The sequence below is a fragment of the Ursus arctos genome, unplaced genomic scaffold (assembly GCF_023065955.2).
Source record: "Ursus arctos isolate Adak ecotype North America unplaced genomic scaffold, UrsArc2.0 scaffold_5, whole genome shotgun sequence".
In the NCBI taxonomy this organism is placed as follows: Eukaryota; Metazoa; Chordata; class Mammalia; order Carnivora; family Ursidae; genus Ursus; species Ursus arctos.
Genome location: NW_026623067.1, coordinates 16,853,927 through 16,872,462, shown reverse-complemented (window position 1 = coordinate 16,872,462; position 18,536 = coordinate 16,853,927). Strand labels below are relative to the sequence as shown.

General features: G+C 41.8%; 1 protein-coding gene across 3 annotated transcripts in view; it reads left to right on the top strand.

Annotated features, from left to right (window-relative positions):
- The window catches only part of FEM1C (fem-1 homolog C), a 75,123-nt gene extending 69,020 nt beyond the window's left edge, over positions 1-6,103 (top strand). For all 3 annotated transcript variants that reach the window (XM_057307447.1, XM_057307448.1, XM_026507784.4), the window contains one exon: positions 1,333-6,103. In XM_057307447.1, the coding sequence (XP_057163430.1) occupies positions 1,333-2,642 (1,310 nt within the window). In that variant the 3' untranslated portion in view covers positions 2,643-6,103. The remainder of the gene's footprint in view (positions 1-1,332) is intronic.
- The last annotated feature ends 12,433 nt before the right edge of the window (positions 6,104-18,536 follow it).

The following is an 18,536-nucleotide window of genomic DNA, read 5'->3' as shown; positions in this document are numbered from 1 at the left end:
CAGGTGGGGCCTAGAGGAGTCCGTGTGCAGGCTTTTTTTATGCTGTCCCCTCATAAGAAGTGACACAGAGAAGTTTCTGTCCCGGAAAACCCATTAGGAGACTCAGAGCCCCAGGTTTTTATTGGATGCTGTTCACGTAGGCACCCTTCCCTGAGATACTCCAAATTCCAGACTCCCAGAAGGAAAGCAGTTATTTCGCACACAAACTGTATTGTTCATACAGACAGTGAGCCCCCCTTACCACAGAGGGAAAGTGTTCTGAACTGTTTACCAGGCAGACGCGTTCTCCCATGTCAGCTGAGGGCTGGCCCCGAGCGGGCAGCTCTTTGCAAGGGTCCCGGTGTCGGCCGGTGACAGTAACTCTCCGCTGCGCTCGCGCCTGCAGTGACTCACTATTGAAATTTTCTGTAAACACCGTAGGTAAATATCAAAGGTCCACGTGGTAATTTCTGTTATGATACGTGGTGAAACGTTTGGCATTAAACTTGGGCAGCTAAAATACCTGCGTGGTTATAATGTCTTCCCGTGTTGCATGCGAGCTTTTCCCGATGTGCCAGTGTCTCTTGTCCACTTGAATCCACGTGTGGGAAGATCACGACAGCGTTGGAACATTTAGTGCGTCTTCAGAGAACGTTTTAGAAAGTTAAATTACAATGGGAAATAATCCATTACGAAAGGACACTTCAGATGGCTCCTTTTAAATTTCCAGTTGAACCACCCACATATTTTTTTTTTCACATTTTACTGGATTTGTTTTTCTCCTGGGAGCTTTCTGAGCAAAGTACTTTGTCACCGAGAATTTTGACTAAGACAGCTGAAGTACATTTGGCAATCAGAAATACGGGAAAAATAATTTCTGACTCCTAGTAGAATCAAACTGGAGAATCTTAGATGTCGTAGATTAGAGTTCTCGCTTATAAAAGTGGAAGCTGACCCAGAAAGTTAAGTGACTGTCTGCAAAGCTGAATAGCCGGTTAATTGCATTCCATCGCTTTTTAGTCATAGGATATGCACTTGAAAACGCTGCTGAAAAAATTCAAGAGGCTATGGATTCATTTTGAATTTCATTAGTGACTTTGATGATCTTTTCATGCCTAATTTGGTCATTTATTCAACAAACTTAACAAGTATTTATTTAAGCCCCGCAATGTGTCACACTAGTTTTAGGGGCCGAGGATCGTTTTTTTTCTCATTTGTATTCAGATTAAAGTACATCCCATTAAGGTCAGCCTGGAGCGGCCTGCTTTTCGTGAGGTTCCTAAGCTACATCCATGTACTCCATTGTCTCCTGGTCCCTGAAAACATGTTATCTCTTTTTTTCCTCTCCTCAAGGTAATACTGCATTGCATGATTGCGCAGAATCTGGGAGTCTGGACATCATGAAGATGCTGCTTATGTATTGTGCCAAGATGGAAAAGGATGGTTATGGAATGACTCCCCTTCTCTCAGCAAGTGTTACTGGTCACACAAATATTGTGGATTTTCTGACTCACCATGCGCAGACCAGCAAGACAGAACGGATCAATGCTCTAGAGCTTCTGGGAGCTACATTTGTAGACAAAAAGAGAGATCTGCTTGGGGCCTTGAAGTACTGGAAAAAGGCAATGAACATGAGGTACAGTGATAGGACTAATATAATTAGCAAACCGGTACCACAGACACTAATAATGGCTTACGATTATGCCAAGGAGGTGAACAGTGCCGAAGAGCTAGAAGGTCTTATCGCTGACCCTGATGAGATGAGAATGCAGGCACTCTTAATTAGAGAACGTATTCTTGGTCCTTCTCATCCTGATACCTCTTATTATATTAGATACAGAGGCGCTGTCTATGCGGATTCTGGAAATTTCAAACGATGCATCAACCTCTGGAAGTATGCTTTGGATATGCAGCAGAACAATTTGGACCCTTTAAGCCCCATGACCGCCAGCAGCTTGTTATCTTTTGCAGAACTGTTCTCTTTCATGCTCCAGGATAGGGCTAAAGGCCTGCTGGGCACCACCGTTACATTTGATGATCTTATGGGCATCCTGTGCAAAAGTGTCCTTGAAATAGAGCGAGCTATCAAACAAACTCAGTGTCCAGCTGACCCTTTACAGTTAAATAAGGCTCTTTCCATTATTTTGCACTTGATTTGCTTGTTAGAAAAAGTTCCGTGTACCCTAGAACAGGACCATTTCAAAAAGCAGACTATCTACAGGTTTCTTAAGCTGCATCCGAGGGGGAAGAACAACTTCAGCCCTCTTCATCTGGCCGTGGACAAGAATACTACCTGTGTAGGGCGGTACCCCGTGTGTAAATTCCCGTCTCTGCAAGTCACAGCCATACTGATTGAGTGTGGCGCCGACGTGAACGTCAGAGACTCCGACGACAACAGCCCCCTGCACATCGCTGCTCTGAACAACCATCCCGACATCATGAATCTCCTTATTAAATCAGGTGCACATTTCGATGCCACAAACTTGCACAAACAGACTGCTAGTGACTTGCTGGACGAGAAGGAAATTGCTAAAAATTTGATCCAGCCCATAAATCATACCACCCTGCAGTGTCTTGCTGCTCGTGTCATAGTGAATCATAGAATATATTATAAAGGGCATATCCCAGAAAAGCTAGAGACCTTTGTTTCCCTTCACAGATGATAATCTGTCTGGTCACACTGTTGAAAGCACGGATCGCTGACAGTTGCCTCATCAGTGAGCACTGTTGTGAGAACACCAGCATTCACTTAGCTTGATATTCTCGTGCTCTCATTGGCTAAAGCATTAGAAGCATCAGCTGTCCAGGATTGGTTTCCCAGTATTTAATATAAATATACCATATAATATATTGTTTGTGAATTATTGAGAAATGTAATGTCCTATTCGAATTTCTAAAATTGTCTGCCAAAGGCTTCTCTGTTCTGGTTCTGTTTGCTGTTGGGTGTTTGGGGCAGAGTTCACCGTTATTCAGTGGTGTCTTTATACTTGACTGGTTTGTGAATTTTATACAATTGAAGGTCTTTTTTTTTTTTCCCCCTGCTTCTTCCTTCTCTTGTCCAAGCTTCTTCCCTCTTTCCACTTGATTTTTTTCCTCACCATTTCTACTTACAGGTTTTTACCCCCTGATGGACCCCTGCTTAGGCTGTATACCCTTTATGGACCTGTTACCATTTGCAGTTACCATAAGTGCTTTATCTTCTCTATGCACCGGCTTAAACTTGACTGTTGTATGTTAGCACATTTTTCTATGCAGCAGTTGGTCAACTTCGACTCAAAACACTGTTACGTTTGTTACAAAGTTGATTTTTTGAAAGTAGTACTCTTTGTAGCATGACAGAGCTACAGGTTAGCTCCCTGAGCTCAGGCTTTTCTGTTTGTTGGGTTTTTTTGTTTTGTTTTTGTTTTTTGTTTTGCCGCCTTCTGAGGTTTCTCTCTCTAATCCACGGAAATTATTGTGTGCTAAATTTGGGAAACAGATCTCTTCGAACTCATTAACCCAGTTGAAATTTAGGTCTGTCATCTTAATATATCATGCAGTAAAAGGAAGAATCTTTATAAAGTGACCCACCTTTCATGCTGCGCCAGCGTTGTCCTGCTTGTGCTGATGATGTGATTAGGTGTAGAGAACTCGCTTCGATTTAACCTCAAAGTTTATCACACCGCTTTAATGAGTCACACTGAACTCTTCAGCGATTGAACCGCAGATCACTTTTAGTTACAAAAAAGAGCTACAGCATGTCAGTGGCATGATGCTTGCCGAGCCCGATCTAGGCATTTAGGATAATTAAGGTATTTTCGTATGCAATTTACTGCCTTAGTATCCAAGGTCAGTAGCAGTGTCCTTTCTTTCTTCCAGCTTGAGTATACCTTTCAAGATAACTTGCATGAATTACTTTGGTCTCAGTTATTCGCCACCCTAGTTAAACACAGAAGGTTGCCGCGCTTCCTGTCCCCTTACTGAAAGTTAGCTTTGCTCTGCTTTTCTTTCTCTACGGTTTGTTTTGTTTTGTTTTGTTTTGTTTTTGGTTTGGTTTGGTTTGGTTTTTTTCTTCCACACAACTTCGCTAATGCCACAGAAAGGGCTCTTTTAAGAAAAGATTAAGTGAAAAGTACTAAAAAAGATTCAGGTAATTATCCTTCAGCACTTTATTGTTAGAATAAAATTTATGACGGCACATTTGCCCTGCAAATGTCTTAATGAAATTGTTCTGAATAAAAAGCTCCTTATTTGTTTGAGGAAAAAAACTCAAGTGTACCTGTGAGTTGAATGAGCTGGATCCACTTGGGTTTTTGCTCGCATTTTATCCTGAGGGTTGATGTCATGGTCTTTACGGTGTCATCACTGCAAAGAATCACCTTAGGTTTATTTCATCTTTATTCAGTAAAACAAAAAAAAAAACAAAAAAACAAACAAACAAAAAAAACACGTGATGAATAGTAGTAAATAAAAAAGCATTAGACTTACTTTCTGGTTAAATAATTGAGGTTTAATTTTTTTTTTTTTTTTTAAAGATAGCCTTATTTTACTAGGTTGTGAATTGAATTTCACCGTTGAAAAGGGTGAATGGGATGTAACTGGTCATGGTCGCTCTCCAGCCTTTTGATGAAGAGGCTTTAAACCCTGTATTTACCACGGGCAAATTCGGTGGAACATTTGAGCTGCCACCTATATTAACAATTTGTGATTTAGACACACATTCTAGAAATAGATCATCAACATTTTGAAATCATTTGCCTCTAACCTTGTGGTACGTATGCATGAGCTACTTTTTTTTTTTTTTAAAGGGAAACTCTGTACGTGCAGTAAGTCGACACTAGGAGATCTCAGTAGTTTGGGGGTAAAAGATGAGCAACTGGATTTTTCAGTGATTTAATATTTCCCACTCCTTTTCTGGGCGGGTTTATAAGAGGGCTCCCATGCTCGTTTGGTAAGGCACACCTCACACTGCCTGACAGGTGACCCCACACCGCACAACTCCAGTGGAACTAAGGGTTTCTTCACAAAGCCTCTTGTACCGCTAAAGATGGATCGCTTAAAACCGTTCTTCAGTCTCGAGCAACTGAAATGCCTTATTTCAGTTCGGACACGCTTCTCTGTTTGCCACACCCCCTGACCAATCAGTTGGCCTGATAGCTCAAAATTGTCCACGATTTTATTTTGGAGGGGGTTGGTTAATAAACGTGACCTCAGGCACTGTTAAGGCCTTTGTCAGAGAGTAGTCTCAAAATTGTTGTTGACTGAATTAAAAAGATACATCCGTTTGTTACTTTTTTAACCACAAGCGAGTACTTTAATAACTTAATGAGCTAATTGTACTCCTGTGAGTCGAACTGAACTAAACTATACACTGTTGCAAGGTGATGTTGGCTGGAGTTTATAAAATTTTGATTACGTTTCTGTAAAAATGCCTTGTAAGGCTGGCTGAATTTTAGGTGTTCCACTGTTGATCATTCCTGGAAAAGAAATGGTCATTTTACTCAGATTAGATACCAGTCTACTTTATAAAGACAGGTGGATTATAGATTTTAAAGAAGAGTCATTTTCTTATCCATAAACCTGACAGGGCATAAAACCCAAATCAGCAAAAAATAAACTTGGTGCCCATTCTGATTCTGAAGTTAAGTGATTGCTCACTTGTAAAGCGCCTACCTTAATGTATAATATTTTAGAGACCCCCATCTCCTGTGACTTGGGAAAATTCTTTAAATTATATGTGAAAAAGTCACTCTTCAAAATCCTATCACCCAGCTGAAACCTTAGGTTGACTTTTACAGGTAAAATGATCCTTGTAATTATCAGAGTTGTGGGGGCCAGATGAGATAATAACCATATTCTCGCACACAGCGGCAGCATTATTGTTGCTTGGAACTTTAACCATTTTAGAGTTAGATCCTAAGAAACTAATTGGTCGTCATCCTTTTTTCTCTTTTCTTTTTTTTCTTTTTCTTTTTTTGCCCTCATATATCACTAAACAACTAGTTTCTCCCTTTTGTCACTTCCCATTGTGTATTTTTCAGAAGAAGTACTGTGTTCAGATGCCAGCCAATAAATTGTCACATAATGGAAAATGATACGCCACAACATTCATTGTAAGGTTTAATAAAATTAAATTTGCACCAAATACAAGCGTATTTGTGTTAACTCTTCTTCTTTCAAGATTTTATCAGAGAGAGAGAGCGGGGGTCCTGGCGCAGAGGGAGAGGGAGAGAATCTCAAGGAGATTCCCCTGCCGAACACAGAGCCAGACTCCTGGGGCTCCATGTCATGACCCTGAGATCATGATCTGAGCCAAACGAAGTCGGGTGCTCAACCCACTGAGCCCCCCGGGCACCCCTCATATTAACTCTTCATACTTGACTAATGACATCTTAATGCTTTGACAGTGTGCTCTTGTTGCAAAAAACACCTAGTTGGTAATTTATGGTCCGTTAGAGCCGTTAGAGATAGCATTTCTTGTTCATACTTCTATGTAAAAAACAAAGATGGTTTTTGTACAGTTTGTTCTAATTTCTTTTCCAGTGACGACCACAGAAACTAAGATACAGAAAGACTTCTGTTGTTCATTGCATGGGAGAGGGGCTGCTTTGAAGGCTTACTCTTGTATTGTAACTGGTTTGGTTTTACGTATCGGAAGTATGTCATAAGTACATTACTGTGAAGGCGAATTTCATCAGTTCATGTCCACCACTTTTACATCGTAAAATCTGGGTAGTCCTTGCCTTTTTCTTGTATGTAAGTTTCCTAATATAAAGAAGTTTTAATAGGTCCGGAAACTGCTCCGGCCATAATTTCTGAACTCTCGCCGTAAATTGAAATATCCAGCTGTATAGGCTTTCCCTACTTGAATCATTAACCTGCTTTACCAGTAACAAGTACAAACTTTGTCGTCTTTCTGACGGAACCCTTTTAAACCTTAGTCTTCCTTACCCTTGGTTCAACGGCTGTTCCCTGACCACCACCAGTATTGAAGAGAAAAATCTTCCAAATGTATAAGGATAAGAAAATTGTGTTTTTAAGGATTTGAACAAGAAAAGTCTTATGTCCTAAGGATACTGTTTCTTCAAGATACTTTTTATCCTTTTTTCCCATCTCTGTACTATCAGAATGTTCTTTTTTTTTTTCTTGCTTCTTAATCTCCCTTATCTATTTTGCCTGCCTCCACTCTCCTCCCCTCCGGCAACCACCAGTCTGTTCTCTGCCTTTAAGAATGTCTGTTTTGTTTAGATTTCACAGAGAAGTGTTGTCAGACGGTATTTGTCTTCCTGACTGACTTCACTTAGCACGGTACCCTCCAGAATGTTCTCTCTTAAGTAATTTGGGGTTGTGGGAGTCGTAAAATCATTGGTTCCAGGGTGCCACCGTGTTACCTTATTTTTTTGTAAAGGTACGTTTAAGTAAGATTTGCTCTCCTAAAATTAACTCAGCTTAATAGAATTATCTCAGTTTTAGTTTCCTAATCTAATATTTATGTCTGATTTCAAAAGTGAATACAGATCCCTGCCTTAAAAAATTGAAAATTTAAACTTACAAAAGGATACATTTCAGACCTATTCGTATTGAAGAAGGATTTGGTGAGTAGTAGTTCCCCTAAAACATCTTGGGTGGTTATGAACCACTGTATACTTTGGTGTGAGTCAGGGAGTGGAGTGGTTTAAAGTATTTGACATTTTTGCCAAAAATTTTTAAATGGGAAAAAAAATGATGGCGTCTGTTACAGAAAAATTATACGCAAAACTTCCCAGTAATCAGTCTCCTGTAACGTGAGGTCTCCTTGGTTATTTTAGATCTATGTGAACCTTATCTATTAATTTACTCTTTTCCTTTTCCGAAAGACCATACATAGCTTTGTTAATGGCAGGTTTCCCTTGTTTACATAACAGATAACCAGGACTAATTGATTCTAGGAGTGATATTTTTAAAATATTTTCATCCTTCTAATTGAATGTCTTTGTAGATGATAATATCACTTGTGATGATACTTAGTTCTAAAACTTAGTGGGCACTGTGGGGGCCCCTGGATGGCTCAGTTGGTCAAGCGTCGTCTTGATTTGGGCTCAGGTCATGATCTCAGGGTTGTGAGATCAAGCCCCTTTCCGGCTCTGTGCTGAGCGTGGAGCCTGCTTGAGATTCTCTCTCTCTCTCCCTCTGCCTCTGCCTCTGTCCCTCCCCCACACATGTGCCCTCTCTCTCAAATAAATAAATGTTTTTTAAAAATTAAAAAAAAACTTAGCAGATACCTGACACTTTGATTCTCTGTTTTAAAAAATATGTTTAATATATTCATTACAAGGGCTCAACTGGAGACTATTAAAAAACCAAAAGGAGAAAAATTACATCACAGCTTGAAATAAGAGTCCTGTGCAGACCATCTAGGGAAAAATAAAAAGACAACATAGTGAGGCTGGACAGCCAGGGTCAGGGCTCTTGCAGGGACACCTGCTCTGAGGACGTTTCTTGCAGATACTTCAAGGTTGTGGGTGTTTCCAGAACTTAGCAGCCTGTGTTCACAAAAGACTGCCAGTATTGGGTCCTCCCAGCAGGCTCTGCTTGGAGACCTGGATGGTCCTTAACATTACACAGGCCAGTCTCCCCCCCTCCCCCCCGCCCTGCATCCTCCAGAATGTCCAGGCAGCGGTGACTGTGGTGTCCCTGTGGTGGCGGTCGCAGGGCTTGGGGGCTTCCCCCACGGGCACACTGTGACAGCAGCCAGTGGGGACCCCCAGGGAGAGCTGCTACGTCAGGTCTCCCCAGACTCTTTCGTGAACAGTCCCCACCCATTTGCAGAGATGGTCTGATGGAGAGAAGGCAGAAATTCCCTTGTTGCTGGGCTTCCAGAGGATCATTGGCTCCTACCAGAGCCTCTGGTCCACAGGGCACCCTGAGCGGCTGGTCCTTTATGGCCGGAGGCTGGGGCACGGTTCTGGGAGCCACCCCCACGTTGATTCTTTAATAGTACCTGGCATACCAGTTCCGTGTTGAGTTGATAATATCGGATTTCTGCTGTACCAGGCACTATGCCAAATGATGATGATGATATCTGCTCACTATCGAAGGCTTTGGGAAATAAGCAAAAAAAAAACCACCCGTCTTGCCTCCCGGTTAGACACAGTTAATGCTAAGGTGTGTTTTTGATCCTTTATTGTACCGTTTTAAATCTTAAATCCTTTCAGGACAAGTAAATTCTTAAAATAGTGGATGGTAGCTACAATTCGGGAGATGCCGAAAATAGAATCAGGTCAAGAATGAATTTAAATGAGTGTGACCTGTTTATACGGGAGCGTTAAGGGAAAATTAGAGATATTCCCCCACACCCTCTCAGGGTCTTGATACATAGTCGAATTGTGAATATTGTTTATTTCACAGATGACGCGTACAAATTAGTGAGAACTGTAGGATATTTTTCTTTGAATACTCCAACAAAACTTTCTAAAATCTTGGAGTAATTTTGTATTTACAGAAAAGTTGCGAAGGTGGTATGCAAGTATTTCTGTGCGAACTCCTCATGTAGTTTCCCCTGATATTAACACCCGACACACACAGTACCTGTTTATGAAAATCTAGTTTTCAACGCTAAGAAATTAGTATTGGTACAATACAGAGAGCCAAATCTACGGACTTAATTAGTATTTCAGTTTTTCCAGTAAAGTCCTTTTTCTGTCCCTGGGCCCAATCCAAGATACATTGCATTTGGTCATCATGTCTCCTTTGTCCATAACAGTTTCTCAACCTTTAATTGTTTCCCTAGACCTTGACATGATTCACGAGTACTGGTCAGATATTTTATAGAAAGTGCTTCAATGTGGACCTGTCTGATGCTTTCTCATGTTTTCCTGGGATTGTGATTTTCTAGGGAAGAATACCACAGAGGTGATAGACCACGTCTCATCAAGGGTTCATGATGCCGATGTGACTTAGCACTGGTGATATTAACCTTGAACATTTGGTTACACTGGTGTCAGCCAGATTTCTTTCTCTGTTGGAGACTTACCATTTTTCTATTCCATATGCTATTTTTTGGAAGTGAGTGGCTAAGCTCAAGTCTTGCTCAAGGAGAAGGGGAATTAAGCTCCACTTCCCAGAGGGGGCTATCTGCATATATCATTTGGAATTCTTTTTTCTTTTTTTTAAGTAGGCTCCATGCCCATGATGGAGCCCAACGAAGGGCTTGAACTCATGACCCTGAGATCAAGACCTGAGCTGAGAGCAAGAGTTGGATGCTTAACCAACTGAGCCACCCAGGTGCCCCTATTATTTAGAATTCTTAGTAGAAGGGAAACTGGTCCTTTCTCCCTTATTCAGTCATTTTTCAGCACAGGCTCATGGATATGTGTTTTTGTGTGTTACAGTCAAATACTATAACTAATGTTTCATCACTCAGATCATTCCAGCTTTGGACATTGCGAGCCACGTCTTTTTGATTTTTTTTTCTTTTGAGGCTTCCTTACTTTCTGACACTACAAAATACGCCAGGCTCATCTTGCATTCTCCACCCCAGCCCTAGAACCAGCCATGTCTCCAAGAAGCCCCGTTCCTTTTATTGGGGAATGGTATTCAGAACCTAAGACTTGGTGGTCAGATGCTCTTCTTTTGTTGTTATTGTTTTTTTTTGTTTTTTATGTTTACTCTCTATTAATTTATTTTAGGTTACAGATGACATAAAAATAAAATTAAGGGAGCACCCTTCTGGAAAACTTCCAGATACAGGATAACAGGTTTATAGACCCACATAATCCCGTTGGAAAGTCATGTTCTGGTGGATCTTTTGGATTATGTCCCCTCTTTGGCTTGATTCTCCATTTCCCCTCCCACGGGGTTGTTATAATGAGAAGGCTGGTCCTCCTGTCTTCTAAAGAGGGCATATCTCTGCCTTGACTCTCATATATATATATATATATATATATATATATATTTATTTATTTATTATGTTCAAATAGCTGAAATATAGTACATCATTAGTCTTTGATGTAGTGTTCAACGATTCATTAGTTGTGTAGAACACCCAGTGCTCATCACAACATGCGCCCTCCTTAATACTCATCACCCGGTTACCCCTTCCCCCCACCTGCTACCCTCTGAAACCCTCAGTTTGTTTCCAGGGGTCCAGAGTCTCTCATGGTTTGTCTCCCTCTCTGATTTCTTCCCATTCAGTTTCCCTTGTCCTCCGTGCTATTCCTCATGTTCCACAGATGAGTGAAACTACATGATAACTGTTTTTCTCTGATTGACTTATTTCACTTAGCATAGTCCCCTCCAGTTCCATCCATGTTGATGCAAATAGTGGGTATTCATCCTTTCTGATGGCTGAGTAATAGTCCATTGTATGTATGAACCACATCTTCTTTATCCAGTCATCTGTTGAAGGACATCTCGGCTCCTTTCACGATTTAGCTATTGTGGACAATGCTGCCATGAACATTGGGGTGCATATGGCCCTTCTCTTCACTATGTCTGTATCTTTGGGGTAAATACCCAGTAGTGCAATGGCTGGGCTGTAGGGTAGCTCTATTTTTAACGTCTTGAGGAACTTCCACACCGTTTTCCGGAGTGGATGTGCTTGTTGGATATATATTGACCCAGGGACACACATGTATCTAGAGTTATGTCTCTGTCAGCAGTGCTGAAAATAAATCTGAGTTCATGCTTCTGTCTCCAGCTCCTCCTGCAGCACCCCAGCATTCATCCCAGCTTTCTCCCTTTGCTTCTTTGCAGCTTCTTTCTCCGTCCGTGAGAAACCCGACTCCTATTATCTGTAATTTATTTACTTATTTTTTTCAACCCTGGAATACATCTAAAGCGGTTTCAGAAACGCTAACCCAATACCCCTGCAAGAGATCGACCTCCCAGAATACAGGGCTCCTATACATTTCTTCTTTATTTCTTTTTATCCTTGGCCTTGCAGTATCCAGTCAAATGATCATTTTCCACGGTTACTTAAGGCAACACTGTTCTTGCTCAACAAAACTCGCGTGTGATGGAAGAGTCGGACTGCAAAGCTGTGGCCCCCCCATCAAAAACAAGGAAATGTAGAAGAGACGTAATGTACAAAAGCAGAAATATAAACGTTTAACCTGTTGCCAACCCACACTGTTCTCCCTGTCTCCGCTGGTGGCTCAGCAGATCTGACTCTACTATCTTTTCACTGCTTTTGCTGATTTCCTCGCTTTTTCACGTTCAATTTAGAAGTCGTGATTACGGAAATAGAATCGCAAGTTCCAGATGCTGAAATTGGTCTTCCTGCCATGTGAATAGGCCTTAACAACGAAGTGATGTTTGAGGGTGGTTGGGAGTAGGTGGGGGGCAAGGTGAGGGAAGAGTCTTTCTTTTAATGAGCTTTCCAAGAGTATTTATTACAATGATCGTATCCTCCGTGATTGCACACTCCAGCACCTTAGGCAGCTTGTGCTGAAAGCCGAAATAAGAGAATTGTTAGCAATCCTCACAACACATGGCGCTGTGCACTAACTGGCTTTTCTTGGGGTCCCGACCATGCATACGGTGTATGCACCCCGACATGAAGGGACACTGTTGGGTCCGACTCTCAGAACCTAAACCCCTCCAGCCTGTCAATGTACCGAAAGGTTAAGAGAAGGAGTCTTTATGGCGGAAGGAAAATAAATTTGGGGGCAATTTATCACATAAATTCACACGTTCGGGAAACGTGTTGACCATCAAGCACGACAGGGTGAGCCAGGGATATGAACATTCCAAACACAGCCCTGCTGTTGAAGAGGGAGCCGTCTTTGGGGAAAGGCAAACAAAGCCAATTTTCAACAGTTCTGGAGGGCCGAGGGTTTTTCTGACTTTTAGGGGGGTTTTTTTGTTTTGTTTTTTTGTTTTTTTAAAGATTTTATTTATTTATTTGACAGAGAGAGACAGCCAGCGGGAGAGGGAACACAAGCAGGGGGAGTGGGAGAGGAAGAAGCAGGCTCCTAGCGGAGGAGCCTGATGTGGGGCTCGATCCCATAACGCCGGGATCACGCCCTGAGCCGAAGGCAGACGCTTAACCGCTGTGCCACCCAGGCGCCCCCTGACTTTTAGGTTTAATAAAAATTGAGATAGATCTTGAATGGAAATTGCTTCTGTATTACCTTGAGCACCTTCCCTGCCCCACCACCATCAAAGCGTAGTTCACGCTGTTAGGACTGGCCCTTTTATCTTTTTATTGAAATGAGGTTTAGAGGAAGAGTACATAGTGCAACCAACTGAATTTTCTTCATCTCTTTGACATCATTATGGAGCTAAAATTTGTACTTTATATCTTATTGGAAATGTGTGCTTTTTCTTACATAAAATCATAGGAGCTATCCTCTGAATATGCGTGTGTGCAGGCAAGTGACCTTTTTTGTATTCTGCACTCATTAAATCTGGCCCATACTGTGCATTCAGAAAGTGTGCTCACCACGATTGAAAATCAGTCAGTCTACCAGGTTTGGTAACAAGATCTGTTCTCTGTAGTCTGGAATTTCAGAGAATTTTTTTTTTTTTTAAACTAAGATGTAGAATTGGAGGAAGAATAAAGATGAATGAGGGATCAAAAAATACATCTCGCAGCTTTAACCTTTTGTTAGTCTTTTAAGCCATCTAAAACTACTTTTAAACGATCTTGAAACTGTTCCAGAAAAAGTAACTTCTTAGCTACGATTAGAATGGGGGAATTTTGGTTTGAAAGCAATGTTTTTCCTCTTTTCTGTTCTGTAGCTTCTGTTTATAGTCTTTTTTTTTTTTTTAATGATTTATGATTTGAGAGAGAGAGGGAGAGAGAGAAAGAGCTTTCGGGGCAGAGGGAGAGGGAGAGAGAATCTCACGCAGACTCCGTGCTGAGTGCAGAGCTGGACACGGGGCTCAATCTCACGACCCCGAGATCACGATCTGAGCTGAAACCAAGAGTCGGACGCTTAACCAGCTGTGCCACCTGGGCGCCCCTATAGTCTGTTCTTAATGTTGACACAAGTAAAAATGATTTCAGGACATTCGTCCAATGAGAATGGAGTACTGCTAAGCTATGGAAGATAGGAAAGAGACTATTGCCCAAGTCTGTAAATATTTTCATCAGCAATGGTGTATGTCGGTTTGGGTTTGTTTCATTTTTAACCTAATCTGAATCTGTCTTGTAACAATTGCATCATAACTTACTTACATGTAAAGTAATTTCTAATTCATTTGGATCTCTACCGTCTTCTTTTACCATACTTTCACTTGGTTTTTGTGTCTCCTTTCCTCCCTTCAGGGAGATTGTTCTCTTTATTTCTTATTCCCTCTATTTGTTTAGAATTTTTACATTCCGCTTAAAAGAAAAATTAAACTAAACTTTGTTAGTGACTACTTTTACATTTTTTAAGCATGTATACCAGACTGAATTGTCACCGCAAACTATATGTCCGCTCAGAACCTCAGATGGTGACCTTATTTGGAATAAGGGTCTTTGCAGATACATTTATAGGGCAAGGATTTCAAGATGAGATCATCCTGGATTAGGATGGGCTCTAAATCCAATGAAGAGTGTCCTTATGAGAGACAGGAAGGGAGAAAGCCATGTGAAGTCAGAGCCACGTGCACGGAGATGTGACATTGAGGGCAGAGATCAGAGGGTGGTAGCTGCAGGTTAAGGAACGCCAAGGGCTGGGGGCAGCCACCCAGAACTGGGACGGGGGCACGGAAATGGATTCCTCCTCGGATCCTCCAGAAGGAACTAATCCTCTTGACACTTTGCTTTTGGACTCTGCCTGCCACGACTGTGGGAGGGTCAGTCGCTGTCATTTGAAGCCGGGTTTGTGGTAAATCGCTGCAGCAGCCCTAGAAAATGCAAACAGCATGTATGCCGGCTTAATACCGCACGTCCTGGGATGTCTGCGCTCCTGTCCCCTCCCTCTCAAATTTCTGGTCTCTGCCCACCTAAGAGGATGGCCCACCTGGGATTTAACACTCCTCCCATACATGTCAATTATTTTCTTGTCTTCCTTTGTGTTCCAACATGCTTATTTACCAGTTTTGCAAACAGCACTATTCATTACCTGCAGCCCATTTTTTTCCTTCCGGGAAAAATTCTTCCTAGCGTACAGAAGACACTTTTATTTTTTTTAAAAAAGATTTTATGTATTTATGAGAGAGTGTGTGCGCAGGAGAGCGTGAGAGCAGGAGCAGGGGCAGAGGGAAGGGGACAAGCAGACTCCCCACTGAGCAGGGAGCCGGACGTGGGGCTTGATCCCAGGACTCTGAGATCATAACCTGAGCTGAAGGAGACGCTTAACCGACTGAGCCACCCAGGCATCCCAGAAGACACTTTGAAGATGTATATGAACAGCTTTTCTATGGACAGCGTTCCCCCTCAGCATTTTGAAGACACTCTTCCATTGTCTTCTGGCCTCTAAAGTTGCTGAGAAGTTCCGTCATTCTTTGTTCCACTGTGGGTGATCGATTTGGGGTCTTTTTTTCTCTCATTTACTTTGAGATTTTCTGTCTTCAGCATTTTGCAGTTTCTGGATGATGTGACTAGGTTGGGATTTATTTATCCTGCCTGTGACTCACTATGATTCTTCAATCTGTGGACTCCTGTCTTTCCCCAGTTCTGGAAAATTATCACCCATTGTACCTTTGTGTGTTGACTCTGCCTCATTCTCTGTCTTCTTCCCTTCTGGAAGTCCAATGGGACCTATTGTGGGACTTTTGTGATCTCTTCTTTGTCTCTTTTCTTACCTCTTCACTGTCTCTGTACTAGACTTGTTTTCCTGAACTGTTCTCCCTTCACTAATTCTGAGATCTCCTAGATACATCTGCTGTCCAGACTATTAAGTTTTTACATTTCACTGCATCTATTTTTACTTCTAGAAGTTCTCTGTTGTTCAAGTATCCTTGGTCCTTTTTTCAGTTTCTCCTGACCACTGTGTTAACATTCCTGCTTCACGATTCCTTTTCGTTAGAGTGTCTCGAGTTCGTGGGGTGCGAATCCTGCTGTGTACGGTGCTCTCTCAGTGACGCCTCCTTCCCCCCCGCCCCGAAGGGTGTAATTTTATTTTTATAGCTGTCCTCAGCAGGTGGTAATTCTTCAGGTGCAAGACCTATGCATCCAGGAAATATCCCTACAGAGCAACCAGGGCCCCAGGGGTTCCAGAATTCATTTTTACATTAAGTTTTCAGCCCGAGCACCTTATACAAAGAGGGTGGAATTAATTTGGATCCTGTGCACAGCATGTGGGCTTCAAGCTAGTTTCACGCGAGAGCATTTTGCTATTTAACCTGATGTGGAGTAATGAACGCACAACGAAGCCTCCTTGCTACCTCTCTGGACTAGGAGGCTGAGGTTTTCTTGGTCCCTTCTACTCAAGGACTAGTCTTCCAGGGTTCCTGACGTTATGTGCAGACTTCAGTTCCAGCTCCGGGTCTAACAGGGACTCAGGGAGCTGCCTTCTGTGGGTGTGGAACCCTCGATCCCTAGCCATGAGACTACCCCCCCCCCCAACCATCCGTGTTGGTATTAGCTTGTGCACTCAGTCTCTGGCTTCGAATCCCCTCTTCATTTCTGAAACTTAAGAGTTTTTCTTTTTCTTTTCTTCCTTCCTTCCTTCCTTCCTTCCTTCCTTCCTTCCTTCCTTCCTTTCTTTCTCTTTCCCTTTCTTTCTTTCTTTCTTTCCCTTTCTTTCTTTCTTTCTTTCTTTCTTTCTTTCTTTCTTTCTTTCTTTCTTTCTTTCTTTCTTTCAAGATTTTATTTATTTATTTGACAGAGATAGAGACAGCCAGCAAGAGAGGGAACACAAGCAGGGGGAGTGGGAGAGGAAGAAGCAGGCTCATAGCAGAGGAGCCTGATGTGGGGCTCAATCCCATAACGCCAGGATCACGCCCTGAGCAGAAGGCAGATGCTCAACTGCTGTGCCACCCAGGCGCCCCTCTTTCTTTCTTTCTTTCTTTCTTTATTTCTTTATTTCTTTTTGATTTTATTTATTTATTTGAGAGAGAGAGAGAACACAAGCATGGGGGAGAGAGAGAAGCAGGCTCCCCGCTGAGCAGGGAGCCCGATGCAGGACTTGATCCCAGGACCCCGGGATCATGACCTGAGACAAAGGCAGATGCCTAACTGACTGAGCCACCCAGGCGCCTCAAGAGTTTTTTTTTTCAAGCTTGGCTATATATTAAGAACAAGTTTTTTTTGAGGTGTGGGGGCACAGTAGATTCATCTGACATCTATCTCCAGGTGTTTGTAATTAGACAGCAGTCTGCACTAAGCAGGACCACCAGCCTCATTTTCAAACTGATGGGTCACAAGTCCAAGGGTTATTAGAGGGTTTTCAGTTTTCTAAGTTAGAGGGGAGTCAAGGTCGTTCTTATATTGATATTCCCCCGGAATTCAGTGACACTTTGTCAATGGATTGGGAAAGTATAGAATTACAATTGTGCTGAGAATCCTAGATGACCTTGGGAATGCCCATGGGAGTCACTTCTGTGAACATTGTTTTTCCTCTGCCACAATAGAAAACAAAGTTGCTTAGAGCAACTTGGAATGAGGCCAAGATCAGGGGCTGAGACTCTTTTGAGCCACAGAGAGGTCTCCCATTTTGTCGTTGCAGACTGTAGACTTGGCTCCTGCGAACCTGCCTGCAACATCCAGGGCAAAAGAGAGGGTGAAAGTTTCATGTAGCGCATTTTGTCTCCTTTACTAGAAAAATTCACTCAAGGGCTATTTTGGTGTCCAAAGTACAAGTTCTATTTTTGTTCTTCTTTACACGTCTGTGAAGCATTTAGTGTTTAAGAGAATGTCATACACCTCAAACAATGGACTGATATCTCAAGGTAGCTGAAAGAAGAAATGTGTATTTCATGGATCTTGCATCATTCCATTTTGCCAGAATACTGGAATTCTAGCATTCCGCTCAATATATACATTTATATATACATATGTATGTTTTATATATTAGAGCAAGATCTAGATATATGTATATAGACATACAGACACACACACATGTATATATAAAGAGAGAGAGAGAGATCCCTCTCAAGACACTGTTGAACATAGAGCGAAATGGTAATGCACTTGTTGGATCGTGTCGACAGCATACCAGAGAGTATATTTGCTGGAGTATTCGTGCTGAGGCTAAGGATGGCTTATTAAATTATAATCACAAGACTGCTTTTAGTCATAGAATATGATAGCCGTTCAAATGTCAGGTGTCTAAGAAAAAATTAGATCCATCAGATGGGAACGCACTTTAAATAATCGTGACCACATTTGTTTTGCCAGTCTCCTGGTAACCCACGGGCCATGACAGAATCGCAGACACGGAGAAGACTTAGTAAATTACCCTGATTATCAGACAGCTGAAAAAATAGTTTGGCTCTGGCGGCTGAGAAACGTATCGGTTCAGAAAAGAAGTCAGAGCTCATTGAAGTTTCCTTTTTGGTTGGTTGGTTGGTTACTGCTTTGGACTCATTCAGTACATCCTCTTTGTAGCGTACAAGTGCAGCGTTGAAGGGTTTCGTGTTAATTATTATTATAATTATTATTTATTATATTATTATAATATAATTATATTATTATATTATATTATATTATATTATTATTTATA